This window comes from Grammomys surdaster, unplaced genomic scaffold (assembly GCF_004785775.1).
Source record: "Grammomys surdaster isolate TR1022 unplaced genomic scaffold, NIH_TR_1.0 125635, whole genome shotgun sequence".
NCBI classification, from domain to species: Eukaryota; Metazoa; Chordata; class Mammalia; order Rodentia; family Muridae; genus Grammomys; species Grammomys surdaster.
In genome coordinates, this window is record NW_021620473.1 from 1,588,523 (window position 1) to 1,606,422 (window position 17,900).

At 40.3% G+C, this 17,900-nt stretch overlaps 1 protein-coding gene across 3 annotated transcripts in view; it reads left to right on the forward strand.

Annotated features, from left to right (window-relative positions):
- Nell1 (neural EGFL like 1) overlaps window positions 1-17,900 on the forward strand; it is an 829,837-nt gene that overhangs the window by 246,472 nt on the left and 565,465 nt on the right. For all 3 annotated transcript variants that reach the window (XM_028787438.1, XM_028787439.1, XM_028787440.1), the window contains one exon: window positions 803-902. In XM_028787438.1, the coding sequence (XP_028643271.1) occupies window positions 803-902 (100 nt within the window). The remainder of the gene's footprint in view (window positions 1-802; window positions 903-17,900) is intronic.

Sequence of the window (17,900 nt, forward strand, 5' to 3'; positions counted from 1 at the left end):
TGTATGACAGTTGAATATTTAACAACATTGTTGTGAGTTATGTTATTTTCAGCCAAAGGAAATCTATTTTTCATCTGACTGATGTTCTTTCATGCCCATGTGGCTTGTCCACTGTCTTGACCTGTAAAGTCTTTTTCTTTATACAAGTAGTCAAGTTTCTTCCAACAGGACCCCTTTATAATTTCTCCCCGCCTAGGCAGAGTTAACCACTCTCTGTGGCACATTACATTGCCTTTATCAGAGCACATTTTAAAATGAATTTCTATACTGTATTAGTGTTCCTAGTTTAGGAATTATATATCTCATTCCACCCGAATTGTAAGTTCACTGAGAACTAGGAAGCCACCCTGTTGATGTCTGGGAACAAGGCTGTGACCTGTGGCTGAAATTGCTTCACAGAAGCCTATTGTACACAACATGGGTTACACAACAAGAGCTGTTGCATTTTACAGCAGAGAACTCAGTATCTGACACAGGATGCTGCCGCACTCAGAAGTCAGCTGCTGGAAATTATCAGTATATCCCTGTGGGCATCCCTTGGCGTTAAAAAAAAGAGACTTAAAAAAAAAAAAAAAACGAATGGCACTTGTAGAAACCCAGGATGTTTTGAAATAGAAAGGAAGCCTGATTTCTCTCCCTGGACTCATCAATTTGACTTGCAAGATTGTTCTTCTCAGTGGAATTCCCAAGGATGCTCTTAGTATCTGGGTGGTTGCCTCTGCAAACTGGTAATAAGGAACATTAGAAGCTCTGCGTTGAGCACTCCATAGGAACTAACTCTTTCCTGGTATTTGGCTTCTAGGATGGAGTTTTGGTAAAAATCACAGAAGCTTGTCCTCCTTTGAACTGCTCAGAGAAGGATCATATTCTTCCAGAGAATCAGTGCTGCAGGGTCTGCCGAGGTGAGTGGGTGTGGCTAGTGGGCGTGGTGGTGGTGGCTTCTGGGTGGAGCTGGAGGTGGGCATGAAGGTTTGGTGAACAGTGGTGTGAGGCAGCTTGTCTTACTCACTCCATCCTGATTCCAGAGACTGGTAGACCTCATTTACCTTTCTCTGAGATCATCTCAATTGTAAACTGAGGATAATAATAGTATCCACCTCATAAGCCTGCTGTGAAGATTAAATGGGAAAACGCATAAGCATGGAGCAGAAGGCGCAGCGTGCGACAGACATCCAATAAGCAGTAGTTTCTATATTAAAGCAAATGATAGTTCCTGTAATAACAATCATTACCACCATTATTACATTTTCTTACTGAGTGGGACCGAACAGTGTTCCTCCCTGCCTCATCCATGGGCCAGTTCTCACACAGAATGACTCAAAACTTCAAATAAGTCTGTCTGCTCGTTAATTCTTAGGCGGGAATCGTTTTCTCTTTCTGAGTCCTCTTTCTTTTCCAAATTTATTATTATGTCTTCAGCTGTTAGCTCATGAATTGATTCTTTCCTGAAGTTCTCACTCAGGGAGAATTACGTGGGTTAGGAGAACCTAGAATTTATTAAAAATCTTAACCCACGAATCCAGTTAAAAATCATAGCCACTATTTCACAGCTATGCCTATTTCAATCACCTCAGGTTCTATAACACACACTAATATGGAGTCTTCCTAACTGAATTTTGGTCCTTTCTGAGTTAAGGAAGACCTGGAGTCTAATAGATTAACTCAGATCACTTGATATGTAATTCTCCTCCTCCTCCTCCTCCTCCTCCTCCTCCTCCTCCTCCTCCTCCTCTTCCTCCTCCTTCTTTTTTTTTATTCTAGAAGCGGTTTGCAACATTTTTCTTACTATAAAATACTATAAATTATTATTTTAAGTAAGTTAGTATATTTTATAAAATATAGCAAATATTTTAGCTTTAGCAGACTAGTTTTCTATTACATCTCCTTAACTCTGCTCTTGCGCACAAAATGAAACTGTTGGTGTATGAGTGGGCACAGCTGTGTTCAAAATTATTTCTAGGAACTCCTGGGAGCAGGTCCTGATTGGCTGACTCCATACCCAGCACCTTCTGATTTATATGGAAAATGTACATTATTATGATGTGTTCTCATCTGAAGTTGTGATTACTCTCAGTGGTTGGTCAGGAGAGAGTTCTGCTATATAAAATCTTATTGCTCTAAAAAAAATGTCTGTAGAGTCGGGGACATGATAACTCTGCCATCTGAGTATCAGCCCTGACTCATCTACCTCTGCTCTCTATGAAGTTTTTCTGGAGAGTTGAAAACAAACATCTTCCCAGTCTGGATAGGGCACTGAAGACAGTCTGAAGAAATAATTCCACCCAAGTCTCTCTTGGTGAACCAGTGAGCTTATCAGAGTGAGTTACAGAAGCATGGCTGACAGGACTCTCACAGGAGCATGGCTAAAGGGATCACCCTTCCTGACCTGTCTAACGTTTCATGAGTTTTTGAGCTTTTGTGAATTTAGGTAACTTCTAAAATCTTATGAGTCATAACCCCCTGGAGGGTATGTCTCTTCTCAGAGGGAAGAACTGTTGAACATATGACGAAGAGTTTGTTTGCAGCTGGGAGAATCTTAGAAATACCTAAATATTGAGTTGAATTTTCAGAGAGATGTATTTATTGGGAACCGATAAGGTTGTTAGGTAGGTCTTATAATTTAATGCAAAATCCATCACTAGCTATTTGTTGAGGTGCCAAGTGGCTCTCTGTTTATGCAGATCTTTTCTGATTAATGGCTTCATTAGAGCAGAAACATTGATTAGGGCACAGAAACTCAAGAGGAATTTCATTGTCCTGACCCAGTTTATAATAGGTGTCTCTGCCTCTGCTTGTGCCTGTCTAGAGCCCACACACTTCATCAGCTGCTAGGAGCTCCCACAGGTACACAAGGCTCCCACTGGAATCACTATGGGTGGCTTTTTGCCAAAACTGGTTCACATGTAGAGGAACAAGAGACGGGGGGCAGACTTCACAGAGGACAAGCTGTGAAGCTGAGGTCTTCTCTTCCATGTCTGCTCTCTGGTCTGCTAGGAAATATCTGGAGCGAGAGGATAAAGGTTTTCTTTGGAAATGCTTGTGTAGGTAAGAGTTTCTTTTGTGTTCTGAATTCTGCCTCTTCCACAAGAATTGGAGGCACCATTCAGGAAAGATGCAGTGGAGGGGGTTTCTTGGAAACTGTGGCAAAATAATCCATCTGTGCCTTTACTTCTTCTGACTTAAAATTTCTAATTTCTTTAAGATACATGTTTTAGATTTATTTATTTTATTTATGTGTACAAGTATTAGGGTGACATCGAGGTCTGTGAACCATGAGTATGCCTGTTACCTACAGAAATGGAAAGATGGGTTCCCTGAAACTATAGCTACAGATGGTGGGAACTGAGCTTAGGTCTTTTGCAAGAATAGCCAGTGCTCTTAACCATTGAACCAACTCTCTAGCTCCTCTCTTGACATTTTTATTTATCCTGCGCAGCTATGTGACACTTGATTGCTAATTAATTTATGGGACAGAACTTGCCTCACTTCCTCTTTCTGGAATCCCCCTTCTTTACTAAATTTCATCTTTTATCTTCAAATGTCAGTTCAAACATTTCTTCTTCTGTGAAGTTTTCACTCAGGGAGAATTAGTTGAATTAAGAGAATCTAGAATTGATTCAGAATCTTAAAAGCTAATCCAGTTAAAATGATCGTTATTCAGCAGTAAGGGTACATTAAGGGAAATCTGGTCAATGTTTGGCTTGGGTAGAGAGCTAACATTCCAGCTGGGCAGCTTAGTCACCTGGCCCAGGAACCACAGGGAGGTAGGTAGCTCACCTTAAGCTATGCTAAAGAGGTAGGTGGAGTAACTAGTCCTTAATGACATACTATACTTCTCATTCCCAGAATTCCTGCCTCCATTGCAGTATCTTAGAGATACTGGCCAAGGGCTTTACAAGTGTGCCCACTTGTCTGAATTAACCTGGAAAGGGGAACTTGTCTTGTTTTTCTCCTACTGTCTCTGTTTTAAACATTCTTTCCCTACTAGTACTTCGGATTTCTTTCTTTGCTGCACCACTATGTGGCTCCTGGCTACCATACCGCTGACCTTCGCACAGGCTACACTCATGACCTTTTCTCTTCTGTCCTCCATTCTTTCCCTCTGGGCAGCTGTGGAGATTTATAGCTTTTCTGCTCTTGAGACTTTTCTTTTAAACTCTAATAAAATTTTCTTCATACTAAAAAAAAAAGATAATGATAGTTACTCTTTAGAGTCTGTTCCTATCCCCAACCCCTCACATTGTCAAATACCCAGATGGCTAGATCCTTTCTGACTGTACTTTGATGTTTCTGAGTTAAGATAAGTAATCCAGTGTAATACTTAGCTTGGGCCATCTTACATTTAACTCTTTTCTATCCCCTCCTGCCTTATACCACCCCCACTAGCACAGAGGCTAGCCATATTCATTAATAATTTTCCAGAAATAAAAGTGTAATTTTTGACCAAGGGCCTTTGCAGCATATCCCACTGTCATTATGTCCTCCTCTTGAGGACAGGAGCCCAGAATCCCAGAGTAGGAGCTCACTCGCCTGTGTCTCTGGTCCTGGTGACACATCATGTAACCACAAAATGGAAGATCATCATCAGGATAGCGTCTACAACATCCCCACAAAGCCCTACAGCTTAAGTGACCTTTCCAGATGAATTCAACATCTGTGGTCCCAAACCACACTCACTGTGATCTGACTCAGTTTCTCTGAGTCCTGATTTATTCCTTAGGGGTTTATTTAGAGGTAGCATAATAATCTCACACAGTTCAGGGAGAAACATGGTTCTCCCTGTGTCATTCACTGTTTTTCACCTTTCCCTCTATGCTCTTGTTTTCTGGGTGAAGAAGGGCCTGAAATAGTACCTTTTAAACAAGTCATGGATTTCAGGAGCTTTGTCTAAGGCAAAGAATTCAGTTTTTCTTATCTCACATCTTCAAAACATAGAGCACACAAAGGCAGAATCTAGTCAATATCTATGTAAATTAATAAAATAAAAAAGATTTATTTTGTGTAGTATAGTAATATTGCCTGCATGTATATCTGTGCACCATGTACATGCTTTGCATGCCCAGGCAAAAATAAGGCACTAAATTCCCTAGAACTGGAGTTATAGACAGTTGTGAGCCATGATCTAGTGCTTGGAATTGAACCTGGGTTCTGTGCAGGAGCAGACAGTGGTCTCAACTGTTGAGCCATTTCTTCAGCACCATATAAAATCAGCTTTTATCCTGCATATGGGAAGGTTACCTTGTTTGCTTTGTGGACTGAGATCTCCTGCAGACATCCAAACAGGCATTTGAGGGCTGATGAGATGAAGTGTGTTATCTCTGGAGTTGGTGCCGTGGAAATTGTGGCCACATGTCTTCTGCTACCCTGGAGTGACTGATCATGGAAACCCAAGTGGCTGTGTTCTCTATACACTTGCATAGAGGGGCTTCCAATGGATGTTTTCGCTGTCTGTGTCTCACTGAGAGTGTCAGGTCTGTATCCTGAGGGATGCTGTCTGAGATGTTATTCCTGGGAAGTTTGAATCATAACTGTTCTTGTGCTTTGGGAATTTGACATTTTTTCAAGATTTATTTTTGTTAAAACTCTGTTAGACCACCTTACCAAAGGGACATAGTCTGGGCTTTGGAGAGAACCGTGCTCCTTCTCTAGATCTGTGTTTAAATGATGACCATAACAATACCCAACTTAACAAATAACATTGCTTTAAATGATCAGGTATTATGTATCTTTAATATAAGGGACAAGACAGACCTGATTATGAAGGGATGTTTTGTATTTTTTTACACTGAAGACTTTAAACAATGACATTTAGCACTGGATAATATACTCTAGATATTCCACGAATATGATAGTATTTAAAAAAACATTTTTCTGAGTTGTAACTTAATGTTTCCAAGTTATAACTCATTCATTTGCCATAACGTTATTTTTTTATTAAATTAGTGATATGCATTTTCTTTTATGTCTGCTACCACTCCAACGACTAATCAAGATGAAAGATACAGACCTTTGGTTTACGTTGAGGGATTGTTTTTGTCTTTGAAGAATTTGAATCTGAGAACTTAAAGTGAAGCATGACAATGTGTTGTGATCTCTAGTGTTCAGTGCATCAGCTGAGGTAGAATTTAGACCAGGAGCTTGGGCACCTTGCTCTGGGTTTGTCAAATATTGCAATCCTGCAGACCATTCCTTCTGCCTTTAAGGAAGATAAAGTAACCAAGTGAGAAGACAGCTCAATCCACAGGATTGAGTGGATGGACTGCATCTTGGTGCAGACAGGACAGACATAGGAAAAGAACCACAGGACAGTTTAGGAAGACACACACATAGGATCAAACATGATGGACACAGATGGGGGCTCTATGCTGTTGCTGAGTCTGCAGGTCTTGGTCACCTGTGTAGTACCCAGAGCAGCCATGACTAACCACTGATGCCTCTTTTTCCTGATACCTCAGAGCCACCTGTGAACAATTGTTTATAGCTGTAATGTGGTAATGGCTGTAGCACAGGCCTGTCACCTTAGAGTATGTGATCACTAGGTGGAGAGGCAGAGTGGACAGTAGAGTGACAACTATGCTTCTTCCTGGAAGAAGGCAATGAAGGACTGAATGTAGACCCAGCAGGAAGTATCGCCCATGGATTTCTGGTACTCTCAGTCAAAGGCTGAACAACAACAAAAGCTAATAATCTTGACCGTGCATTTTCGAGACTGCTCCAGGAAAACACACCCATCATTTGGCCCATCCTGGCACCTTCAACACACTCCTCAGAGTTTTATTTCCCACATAACCAGCTCTAATTGTATCTTCTGCATCGCCAACGACTTTGGAGGGTTTCGCTTCATGTTTATGACTTTGGGTATTGGAAGAAAGTTCTTTCCGACATCTGTTCCAAATGTGTTTATCGGTAATTTTAATTCATGCTCACTTGCCTTGTCATCTGGCCTGGTCTGAAATTAGCTGAGATTATTTGTACTATTTAAGACTTTATGCTCTTCAATTAAATCCTCCCAAAGAATCCTGTTAACACACGAGTTTCACTCCCACTCTCCCTGATCATTTCAGGTGGGTTTGTAATTGAAATGATCTTAGAGAGATGACTTCAGGGTATTAGAGGTGAAAAGCAATTTGGAAAGGAAGCATTTAGTGAGCATGTGGGCTTGCGCACATGCAGAAGAACTGGCAGGATTTCATGGTGGAGGATTATTCTTTGTATGTTGACAGATGGGTCAGATCAAAACTCTGAAGATGTGAGTGAACACGGACCATGAAGACAGGGCTGCAATGTAGCTGCTGTGCAGTGGGCAGAGGAATTTGAAGGATAACACTGTCTAGAGAAGACAGGAAATCCATGCCCATGGAAGTGCTACATTGGGTGAAGGTTTCTGACATCCCCAGAATGGGGTCCATTGATCCAGAGGGAAGACTGGAAATTAGGGCTGGACTGCCCAGGACAGGAAGACAGCTAAAAGTTGATAATTTCAGAAGCAACAGAGTGCTTTTAAGATAGAATCTGTTAGAGCATGGAGCCCACTCTCCTTTGATAGTCCTGTCCTAATGACGCACAATGGTATGTCCACGAAAGGCTAAACGATCTTCTCATCCCCCATGGTTCTGGTTTCTCTTGTGACAGGTATTCTGGTTGTGTGTGTCCCTTAAGGACCCTCAATTCTCATAAAGCATCTCTTTTAACCAACTGGTGGATGGTGTTGACTCTAGCTGTGAGGCACATACACCAGCACACCATTGCTCTTTGTGTGAATTACAAAGTTGGGCAAGTAGTTGGGAATGGGAGAGGTATAGACTTCCTGAAATTTGACTTAGGGTAGAGGGCTTTGGAATGTGTGTTCTGAATGTGCAGGTACACAACACAAAGACAAACTGCCTAGGTTGCTCATGAGGAGTGCATTATTGGCAGGGGACCTGGGGAAAGCTATGCATCCCTCTAGGGCAGTTCTCTACCTGTGGGTCATGACTCTTGTTAGGGGTGGGGGTCCAACAACTCATTCACAAGGGTCAGGAAGCATACTATTACAGTAGCAAATTACAGTTATGAAGTAGCAACAAAATAATTTTATGTCTGGGGAAGGGGGTCACACAACATGAGGGTCTGTATTAAATATGCAGCGTTAGTAAGGTTGAAAAGCCATTGTTTTAATGGAGTCAGTCTTTAGCCATCTCAACAAAGCCTGGGGTCAGGTCTATTCTGTCTTTATTGTAGATAAAGGCACAGGACAGAAAACACAGATGCTGTCCATCATTGGTGGCAGAAGCCAGAGGTGAAGCAAGATAAATGAATAGTGTTATCATAATTATGAAGAGAGAAATTTCGACAGCGGCAGTATGAGAGCTTCACTATAATGTTTAAAGGAAACCAGATTGGCTTGCTAGTCTTTCTATTACAGAAATGCAAATGTAGGGCCACAGAGTAAGTCCAGATTTTTCATATCTTCATAAGAAAAGTGTGACACACCTAATAGTTATGTTTCCTCATTAATTACTTTGATGTCATGGATGTTTGCTGTTTTGTGTTTGGGCTTATGGTAATGCCTCCTTTTCTAAGCACAGTAATTGGGGAGATGCTTTGTGCTTACTTAGTTTTTGTTGGCTGGCTGGATGACACTTTGCTGGGAATTAAACACAGGTGTGTTTCCTGAATGAAACTTTGAGCTGCATCCCAGCAGGTTGTGTGCCTTTCTCAGAGCGGTTGCTCATTTCAGCCACTTGCCATCTCTAGATCAGTTCTCTTTCACCCTGCTATTTCATCCGTGTGCACCATTCTGTAGTTCTCTTCCTTCTCATGTTAAGTCTCCAGGCGGTGAAAAATGATGGCAAGACGTAAGGTTTGGTTGTTTGGGAAGGTGCAGGTGTTTCACACGCTGGAAAATGCCAGTGACTGATGAAGTGTTGGTTTCCCCAGGCCAGGGTTGGTGTTCCTTGAATTTCCATTGATGATGGAAATGATGGCTGGTCAGTCATATGGGTGGTGAGAGAAACTCGGAGTCATATATGTGTTTATAACTCTATTTCTTCTACTAGTATGCATGTATGCACATATTTAGGTATGCATACAAATGTATGTTTATGCATATAAATATATACTAGTTCTGTCTTTGCAGGAGATGCAGTTAATCTCTCCAGACTCATTTTGTTTATCTTAAAAACACATTCAGGTCTAGCTTGAGAAGACAATGAGGATTTAGTGAATAACTGAATAAATATCAGGTGAATGCCTACAATACATTGGCCTATTGTCTCAGCCAGAAGGTGGGCAAATTTACATGGTCCTTTCCTTCATTGAGGGAAGCATCTTGCAGGGCATAAGCATCTACTAATAAAAGCAAAAAATACTCACATAATTAGTCATTGTGATAACCGCTGCAAACAAACTCGCAGCATCTTGTGAGAGAATAATAGTGTTTACTTTTGACTTGGGAAATAAATGCTTCCCTGAACGTGAGTGAGGGAGAGACTGACTTATTGTTGTTTCTGTTTAAAAACCTATTACTGAGCTTTATTCAGGTATAATTGACCAAAAAATGTGTGTTTATTTACATGTGATTTACAATATGATGTTTTGACATGTGCATACCTTATGATTTACTAAATCAATGTAATTAATGTATCAATGACCTCACATACTCACCATCTTACTCATCATTTTTGTGTGCTCAGTGAGAACTTTTCCTTGAACATTTTCTGGAACTTTCCAGCATATATTATTACCATCAGTAAACCTCATGCTGCGAAATACAGGGTCATAATTTACTCTTTGTTTAACTGAAATACTGCCCCCTTTGACCAAGATCCTCTATTGCCCAAAGAGTAAGTTATAATTGACCTTAACTTGAAGGCTGAGTTATTTTATCAGGGAGAATGGCTTTGCAAAGCTCTTGAATTAGAAGGCAAAAAAGATCAGAATACTAGAGGAGGGGTGAGGGGTTTTTCTCAGTTGGTAGAGAGCTTACCTCAAATACAGAAAGCTCTGGGTTCAATTCCCAGCACTGCACAGACTGAGTGGTGGTGCTGTAATCACAGTACTTGGAATCATTCTTCACTACACAAAGTGTTTGAGGCTAGCCTGGGATATAAGAGACATGTCAAAAATGAAGAAACAAACAAACAAACAAAAAACAAAATTTAAAAACCCAAATGGTTATCAGCAACAACAAATAATAAACAATTTTTTAAAAATATTAGAAGAGTTAAAAGAATGGAGAGAAGATGGTGTTAAGGATTTTGTTTTTAAATGAAATGACATTGCAAGATTCTGAAGGGAGGGAAAGGACAAAGGGGAAGGGGGGTGGCAGTTGCAGGGGTAAGGTGGATAGAGATACATGTCATCCTGTGAAGGATAAATTAGAGAAGGGTACAGGAAGGACAATGAGGTGGTTTCCATTTAAGAGAGGATAGTAGAGTGGGGAGGAGATTTTTATTATTACAGCTGTGGAGAGGTTCAGAAGCAGATAAATTGATGATATATTTATGGAAGAAGGGACCAAGCTGTGGCTCAGTGTTAAAGTGTTTTCCTTATACATGCAAGGCCCCATGTGTGATCCCAGCTCCCCAAAGCAACATAGAACAAAGAACATATGCCTACCTAAATCTATGCACATGTGTATACATGCACACACACATAAAGATGAAACTGATGGGACTCAGGAGGGCTAGTTTTCCAGAGGTGAGGGCTAACATGATTTCCATTTCTCTGGCTGGGTAGATGAAGGTGCCACAGACAGATGGGAAGAACCTATGAGACTCAGGTTTGAGAGTGTAATCAAAGGTTCAACTTCCACTGGTAAGCTTGGATTATTGAGGTGCCTCTGAGGCTGGAATGGAGAGGAGCATTAATGGGCAGTGAGTGGTCTGTTTGCTATAATGATACAACATAAGTGAAGCCAGGCATGCTAACGAATCCTATTGTTTTCTATGCTCTTAGAGGGGGCTGTGATTCCCTAACTATTGCTCATGGAGAGAAGTAGATACTCCTAGCACATGTCTGTAAAATTTGGCATTTTATTTAATTTCTGATTAGAACAGAATGGCAGACCTAGATGAACAGATTAAAAAATGTACAACACACACACACACACACACACACACACACGCATCTTCTTGATTATAGGCAATAAAGATAACAAACCTTATTGTACAGAAAATGTACACACGCACACACACACACACACGAAGGATTACAATCTACAAGTATCACTGGAGAGGATATTGCTGGGGTTCTGTATGCCTCCAGGTATTTAAATGTCAGGAGAATTATTTTTTCAGTGGTTCTAACAAGAACTTTGGAGTCAGATTGTGACTGTTACTTACTCATGTATACTTTGAGTATACAAATTCCTAGCCTCATCTCCCTAACCTATAAATTGAGGGTAGTTATTTTTAGGGTTATTGTAAAGGTTTAATTGCTACGTGTAACTGTCTAGCTGTATGTTAGAAGACATCGTGGAAGAAGTCAATGAAAAGCAGATTTTGTATTTAAGATGCTTTGGACATTTGAACAAATCCTAGGTTAAAGATGGCATTATATCGGGGGCTGGAGAGATGGCTCAGTGGTTAAGAGCACTGACTGCTCTTCCAGAGGTCTGGAGTTCAATTCCCAGCAACCACATGGTGGCTCACAACCATCTGTAATGGGATCTGATGCCCTCTTATGGGGTGTCTGAAGACAGCAACAGTGTACTCATAAATAAAAATAAATTGATTAATTAATTAAAAAAAAAGATGGCATTATATACTAATTTCATAGTAGTTTCAAAAACTTAAAATCTACTTATTAAAAATAGTAGAATAAATACTTGAACAATGGATTGTTTATTTACTTACTTATACATTTTTTAATTTAGCTATATCTTCTAAGTCCATAAAGATAAAAGGACTACCACGTTTAGAATGCCAGGCACGATTTCTTTCTGGTGAAGTGTGTCTCTAATCCAAAAAGCAGTTGTTTACCCTCGTAACAGCCCTGCCATTGTTGCACAGTGGACATATCTTACTTGGTGGGTTGGTGTGGTAGCTCACACAGTTCATAACTACATAAGGCTATTATTGATGGCTGTACTTTCTTCAGCAGCCTGCATAGCACTGCTTTGCATTATGAAACTTAGCATTCAGCTCACTTCCACCTTGAATTTTCTAAGGCTTATATCCAAAGTATGTGGTGTCTTCAGAAGTATGGTCTAGGTGTTTGGTTCTGGTGGGAACCAAGGGAAATAGAAGTACTCTATTAATTTTGAGTCACACGAGGGCTTCTATGACCAACAACTTACAGGGAGGTGTCCCACACACGTCACTGGGGGATTTGTTTAATAGCTATGGTTTCTGGAGCTGAATTATTTACTATAGTAGCTACTTCAGTTCCCAGTCTTTTCCTATCTTTAAATTTTTTTAATTAGCTTATAAAATAGGATGTTCTCATAGAATGCTTTTTAGTATATCCTTAGTTTTGAATAATATTCTGACCCTTTTGTGAGCAGAGAACAACAATGAATATGAATATGAATGCCGTGGTATTTCTGTGGCAATCTTTGGGTATATACCCAGGAGTGCTACCGCTTGATGAGATGATAGTTCTATTTTAGCTTTTTGAGAGACCTCACAGATCTCCATAATGCTATACCCATTTACTCTCCCAATGACAGTGAATAGATTTCCCCTTTCCCTACATGTCTGGAGAGGTCATAAGCCTTTGTAGGGGGAGCTTCCTGGTGATGTTTTTGTGAAATGCAAATGTTGTCAAATGGCCTTCTAAATATTTATGTTTATCCCTATAATTAGTACCGTTCTCAGCCTTGGTCAGAGAAGATTCCCTTTGTAGTGTGTGGCAGTTGAGGTAGTCACTCATAACTGGCCAAAGTGCTGAGAGCTGAGCCCCAAACAAGTCAGCTATAGAATCTCCTCCAAGGGAACAGCATGCAAGAGTGCATAGCAAAGCAGTGCAAGCTGGAGGATTGGGAAGAATATGGAACAGGCTGTCTTCTAGATATGAGTTCACTGTAGCTGTGTTTACCTGCATGATTCTTGTCAACAATCAGTTGTGGTTGGGGAGCCTGATCAAAAGGCCCCATCTCTTCCTGAGATACTCTGAGTTAGTGATTAGTAATTGCCGGGAGATGGGAAGTCAGTTTCTTCACTAGTATAGCCACAGCTAAGCTGCCATGCTTCAGGAAATAACTTGCCACCATGCTAAGGCAAATGATCCTGATTAAATACAGTGGGTCACTCACATACTCACACACACAAGACACTTTGTGGGACAAACAAGGGCTTTTGCAGGAGTAGAATGGGATAGAAAGGAAAACGGGTGGGTGACTATCATTAAAGTATTTCATATATAGCTATAAAATTACAAAAGAGTAAAGAAGTAAAAGATAAACAAACAAAATTGATATTAATCAAGAAGGTACTTTTGAGTGGGACCACGCCTTAGACCTTTATTGATAACCGTGCTGAGGGTAAAAATAGAGTGAAGTCTGACTGGAACATGAACGGGCAAAGGGAAGAACTGGGTGACAACTGACAATAAATATTAAGCGAAGAAAGCTTGTGTCTTAAGTGACATACTGTTCACAGACATCAGATAAGAAAGACAAAGCCATTTGAAGGGTTATGGAAATAGAGAGCCAACTGAGGATTTATGAGCCTGAGGTGACAGCCAGCTAAGATGCTGAGGCAGTTCTTGATGAATGATGATGGTTAGCAGTAGGAAATAGGGTTTTTTTGTTTTGTTTTTTGTTTTTTTTTGACCTGGGCATTGAGGCTGACTCACAACCACACACCATTGCTAAAGATCATCAGACTCTCCTCTTACTATAGGAAGAGTTAGTATTTTGTGAATAATAACATTAATAAAAATGTTTAAAGAGGAAATATGATGGACAGCCTAAGGGAGTCTGAATTGTTTGTAGTGGTGGGATGGCATCAATTCATCTGTTAACTCACTAATTTATCCACTAAGGTTTTGCCTGCCCATCAGTCCTCTCACTTATGAGCTATACAGTCACACAGCTGTACCTGTACAGTACAAGACCTTTTTCTGTCAAGACCAAATATTAGGTAGTCCAGTCCTGCTTTGATCTTGGAGTGTAGTTGAGGATAACCTTGTCTGTTCTTCCTGGCTCCATGACCCAGGTGCTGGGATCACAAATGTGTACCACTGTTCTCTGTTTTCATAATAATGAGGATTGAAACCCAGGGCCTTATCAATGTTAGACTAACATTCCACCTACGCATCTATACTCCAGCCCTTAGAAAGCTTTTGGTTAGGGACGCAGATTAGACTTAGGCTCTGACCTAGGAGGGGGCAGTGACTAAAGTTGAGCTTTTGCTCAGAGGACTTAGAGTTACCAGACAGGAACATATTGAAAAGCCTTCTGTTTCCCTCACCGTAAGCTCATTTTTTTAAGGCTTTATAGTCATTAAATAATAATGCTACATTATATGAAGCCTAAAATGATGTTTAAATGCCTTTTGACAATGTTTGAAGGCTTTTGTTTCAGGCTATGGTATTCACTTTGGGAATAAAAAGAAACATGAAGAAATCAGAAACAGAATGCAGACACTAAGAGATGAATGTGTGACATTGGTTCAAGTGTTACAATGGTGAGAAGCCTGATGAGTACTGACTGGCTTTAGGAGTGAGCTTCAGATACTTCCTCCTGCAAAGAAGGCCACAATGTCTAAAATTGCCCCTTGGGCAGCAAAAGCATCCATTTCTTTTAGCTGCAATCATCACTGTAAACACTTGATATCTGGCTACAACCACCGACAGGTGTTAGTTCCCAGGTTTTTAAGGGTTAAATCTATGTTGAGGTTTTGATTGGTTAGTCCTACTGAGTGTGACTTACATTCAGTCAGTCTCACTAGGGCTACATATCTACTCTTTTATGTTCCAAGAAGCGGCCACCCCTTTGACCTTTTATTGGATTTTCCCATCACAGAGGGTATATGGTATAAGAGAATACATGACTGCAGGAGTTACCTGGACCTGGCCTGGATCCCCAGTGTCTGCCTATCTCAGGCATGGAAGAGAAATACCAGCACACATACTGCCTGTGGCCACACACACCAGTGCAGGGAGAGCAACTGAATTGTTACATTCCACATAATTGAGAGCAAAGATGTTCTGAGAAGGCAGAGCTAACACTCAAAGCCAAGCTGCCTCTCCTCTTAGCTCCACCAAGCTGGGTCTCCAGGAAAGGGGACAGGGCAGCCAGCTGTTCTGGAGCTCAGTTTCCCAGTGGCCAGTCACATTTCTGAGACTTGCTTCTGTGCTTCTCTCATTACGTTTCCATCCTCTCACTCCTCATTTCCTGGGTTCAGACATGTCCTTAGAGTACTGAATCTAGTTGGTGTCTGCTGGGATCAACTCTGTGATCCTTCAGTTGCCACCTGGGTTGGAGAGATAACCCAGAATAAGGCATTTATGATGTGGTGTATACTTAAAGCTATTAATATTGTATAGGTGCAGATTCCTTTCTACAACACAAATTAAAAATGCCCCTGTCCATCCTCCGATTACCTCTCATGAGTTTTAGTTTGAGGGGAAAACAATGGTCTTATTTTAGACTTTAGTTCCCCTTGACAAAATTGCCACCATCTCCATCATCATGTTCATCACCATCCCCATCATCACCATCATTAACATCATCCATTATCAACATCACCAATAGAATGGGTACACCGACGTTCAACTGTTTTAGTATACATCAGGAGCTGTTTTAAGTATTTTATATTCATTTGGCTCTTCAAATTCTTCAACAACAAGTCAGTAATGCAAGTCAGTCTCTTATTTAAAATGTTTAGTGTAATGTCAGACACATTACAGGTGCAAGAATCTTATTATTATTACTTAGTAAAAAGCATAACCTTCTAGGCTAAATGTTGTTGGTTTAAAAAAATTTTTTTTGAAGAATAACAGTTCTAGCATCTTCTCATTAAAAGGAATTAAAATGTAATTTTACCCTGTCTGAGGATTTGCATAGTTTTTAAGCCTGAGTTTGTAGTTTCCATAATCCGTATATCAAAATATAAAAGGGTCATTGCTCCATGTGTGAGAGGGTCAGGGGGCATGATCTCTCTCTACCTCCCTGTCTTGGCTGAGGATCTCAGCAGCAGTTTGAAATCACTGCTGTCATCATTTCTGTATGTACCGAGGCAGGAGAGGCGATACGCAGTGTTTGTTAGCTGCAGACTCTGAATTATACATGAGATTTCCTGATCCCTAGGTGCAGTTTCCTGTGGTACGATCGTATGTGCTGTAGCATAATCATTAGTATCCTCAAAATGTACCGATTTCAAGGGGATAAAGTACTGTCACATGTACAGTTAACCTATCCTTTTATATAGCTTATAGCTTAGCCTGCCAGTTCAACCCTCTAATGTCTATAGTATGTAATTTTTTTCATTTAGTAGGTCTTGCAGTGGAGAAGGAGAATATAAACACACATACACACACACACAAACACACACACACACACACACACACACACACACACACACACACAAAGGGAGAGAGAGAGAGAGAGAGAGAACGCCAAGTTAAAGAAGTGTGATGCTTGAGATCAGGAAGCATGCTGGAGTTGGTTTTCTCTGAGAGCAGGTTTTTGCTGTTGTTGTTTTTGTTGTTTTATCTTTGTTGGTTTTCTGCATGGCTTCTGATGTACAGGGTATAGCCTGGTGCTAGTACAGGATGCTTGAATGAGAATCTCAAAGGCTGTGATTCTCTCAAAAGGTGAAAACCAAACCCTTAAGACAAGGCTTACCTGTTAGTCTTGAGTCTTAGATTGGAGTCTACAGGAGGAAGCCGTCCAACATTCCAGAAAGTTTAGGGCTGCAGGGTGTCCTGTCTGTATGGTTCAATTCTCACCCCAAGGCAAAGATAGAGTTTAAAGTGATTTTACGTTGATAATTCCTCCAGCCACCTGACAGAAAATAGCACAAATACTAAAAAAACCCAAGCCAGGAATATTTTCTACATATTCAATTTCAAACAAGATGAGCTCAAAATGAAAGAATCTTGCACAATGAAAGGAAAGAACATAAGCCACCATCAATGGTGTACAGCATTAACAACAAAATCACAAGCCTAGCTGGGTGACAGTGAAAGCGTCAGCATAGAGAATGATTTAAAAGATTAAAAGAGGAATAGATAAGGGGATATCAAATTGACTAAGCAGATTAAAAAGAACAACACTGAATTCTAGACTAAAAATATAAGGACAATTTAAAATGATATGAAATATAGAATGAGATACAACCCAAGAGAGAATTAATGAACTGAAAATTACATGGGAAATTCACTGGAATTTAGCAAGGAAAGAACAAAAAAAGATATAGATCACAAGACAGTAAGACTACGAAATAAGACAGAGCCTGTCATGTGACCCAGCTAGAACTCTGAGAATAAATACTGATTTTCTGGATCCTTCTCATTTTCTGGTTTGTTCTGTCTACATCTGTGTCTAACTTGTTTTCTCTCGGCAGCATGTCTCTGTATAACTGTCTAGGTTAAACTGTCCCTGTTTTTTCTCTCTGTGCTCTCTTAATTAGCTTTCCTTCCTTCTCTCTTCTCATGAAAATTGGGCATATCCTATTCTATCAAATTTCTCTCTAATTCATCTAGTTGTTCACTCAATTAGATACCACTTTCAAACAGGGGTGCTTCCCTCTACAAACTAACTTTACCTTCCTTGTTTGGTATTAAAGGTGTGTATTAAGGGTGTGTCTGTATTCAAACCAGAGAGATTAAGTGTATCTGCTAAAGGCTGAGTCACACCATAACTAGAAACAGAAATTTTTAGTGAATGACACAATCTCTGGGTTCACAATATGTTCAAATATCCTGCAACAAATAGTGACCGTGCAGATATGAATAGATGATGTAGTTGG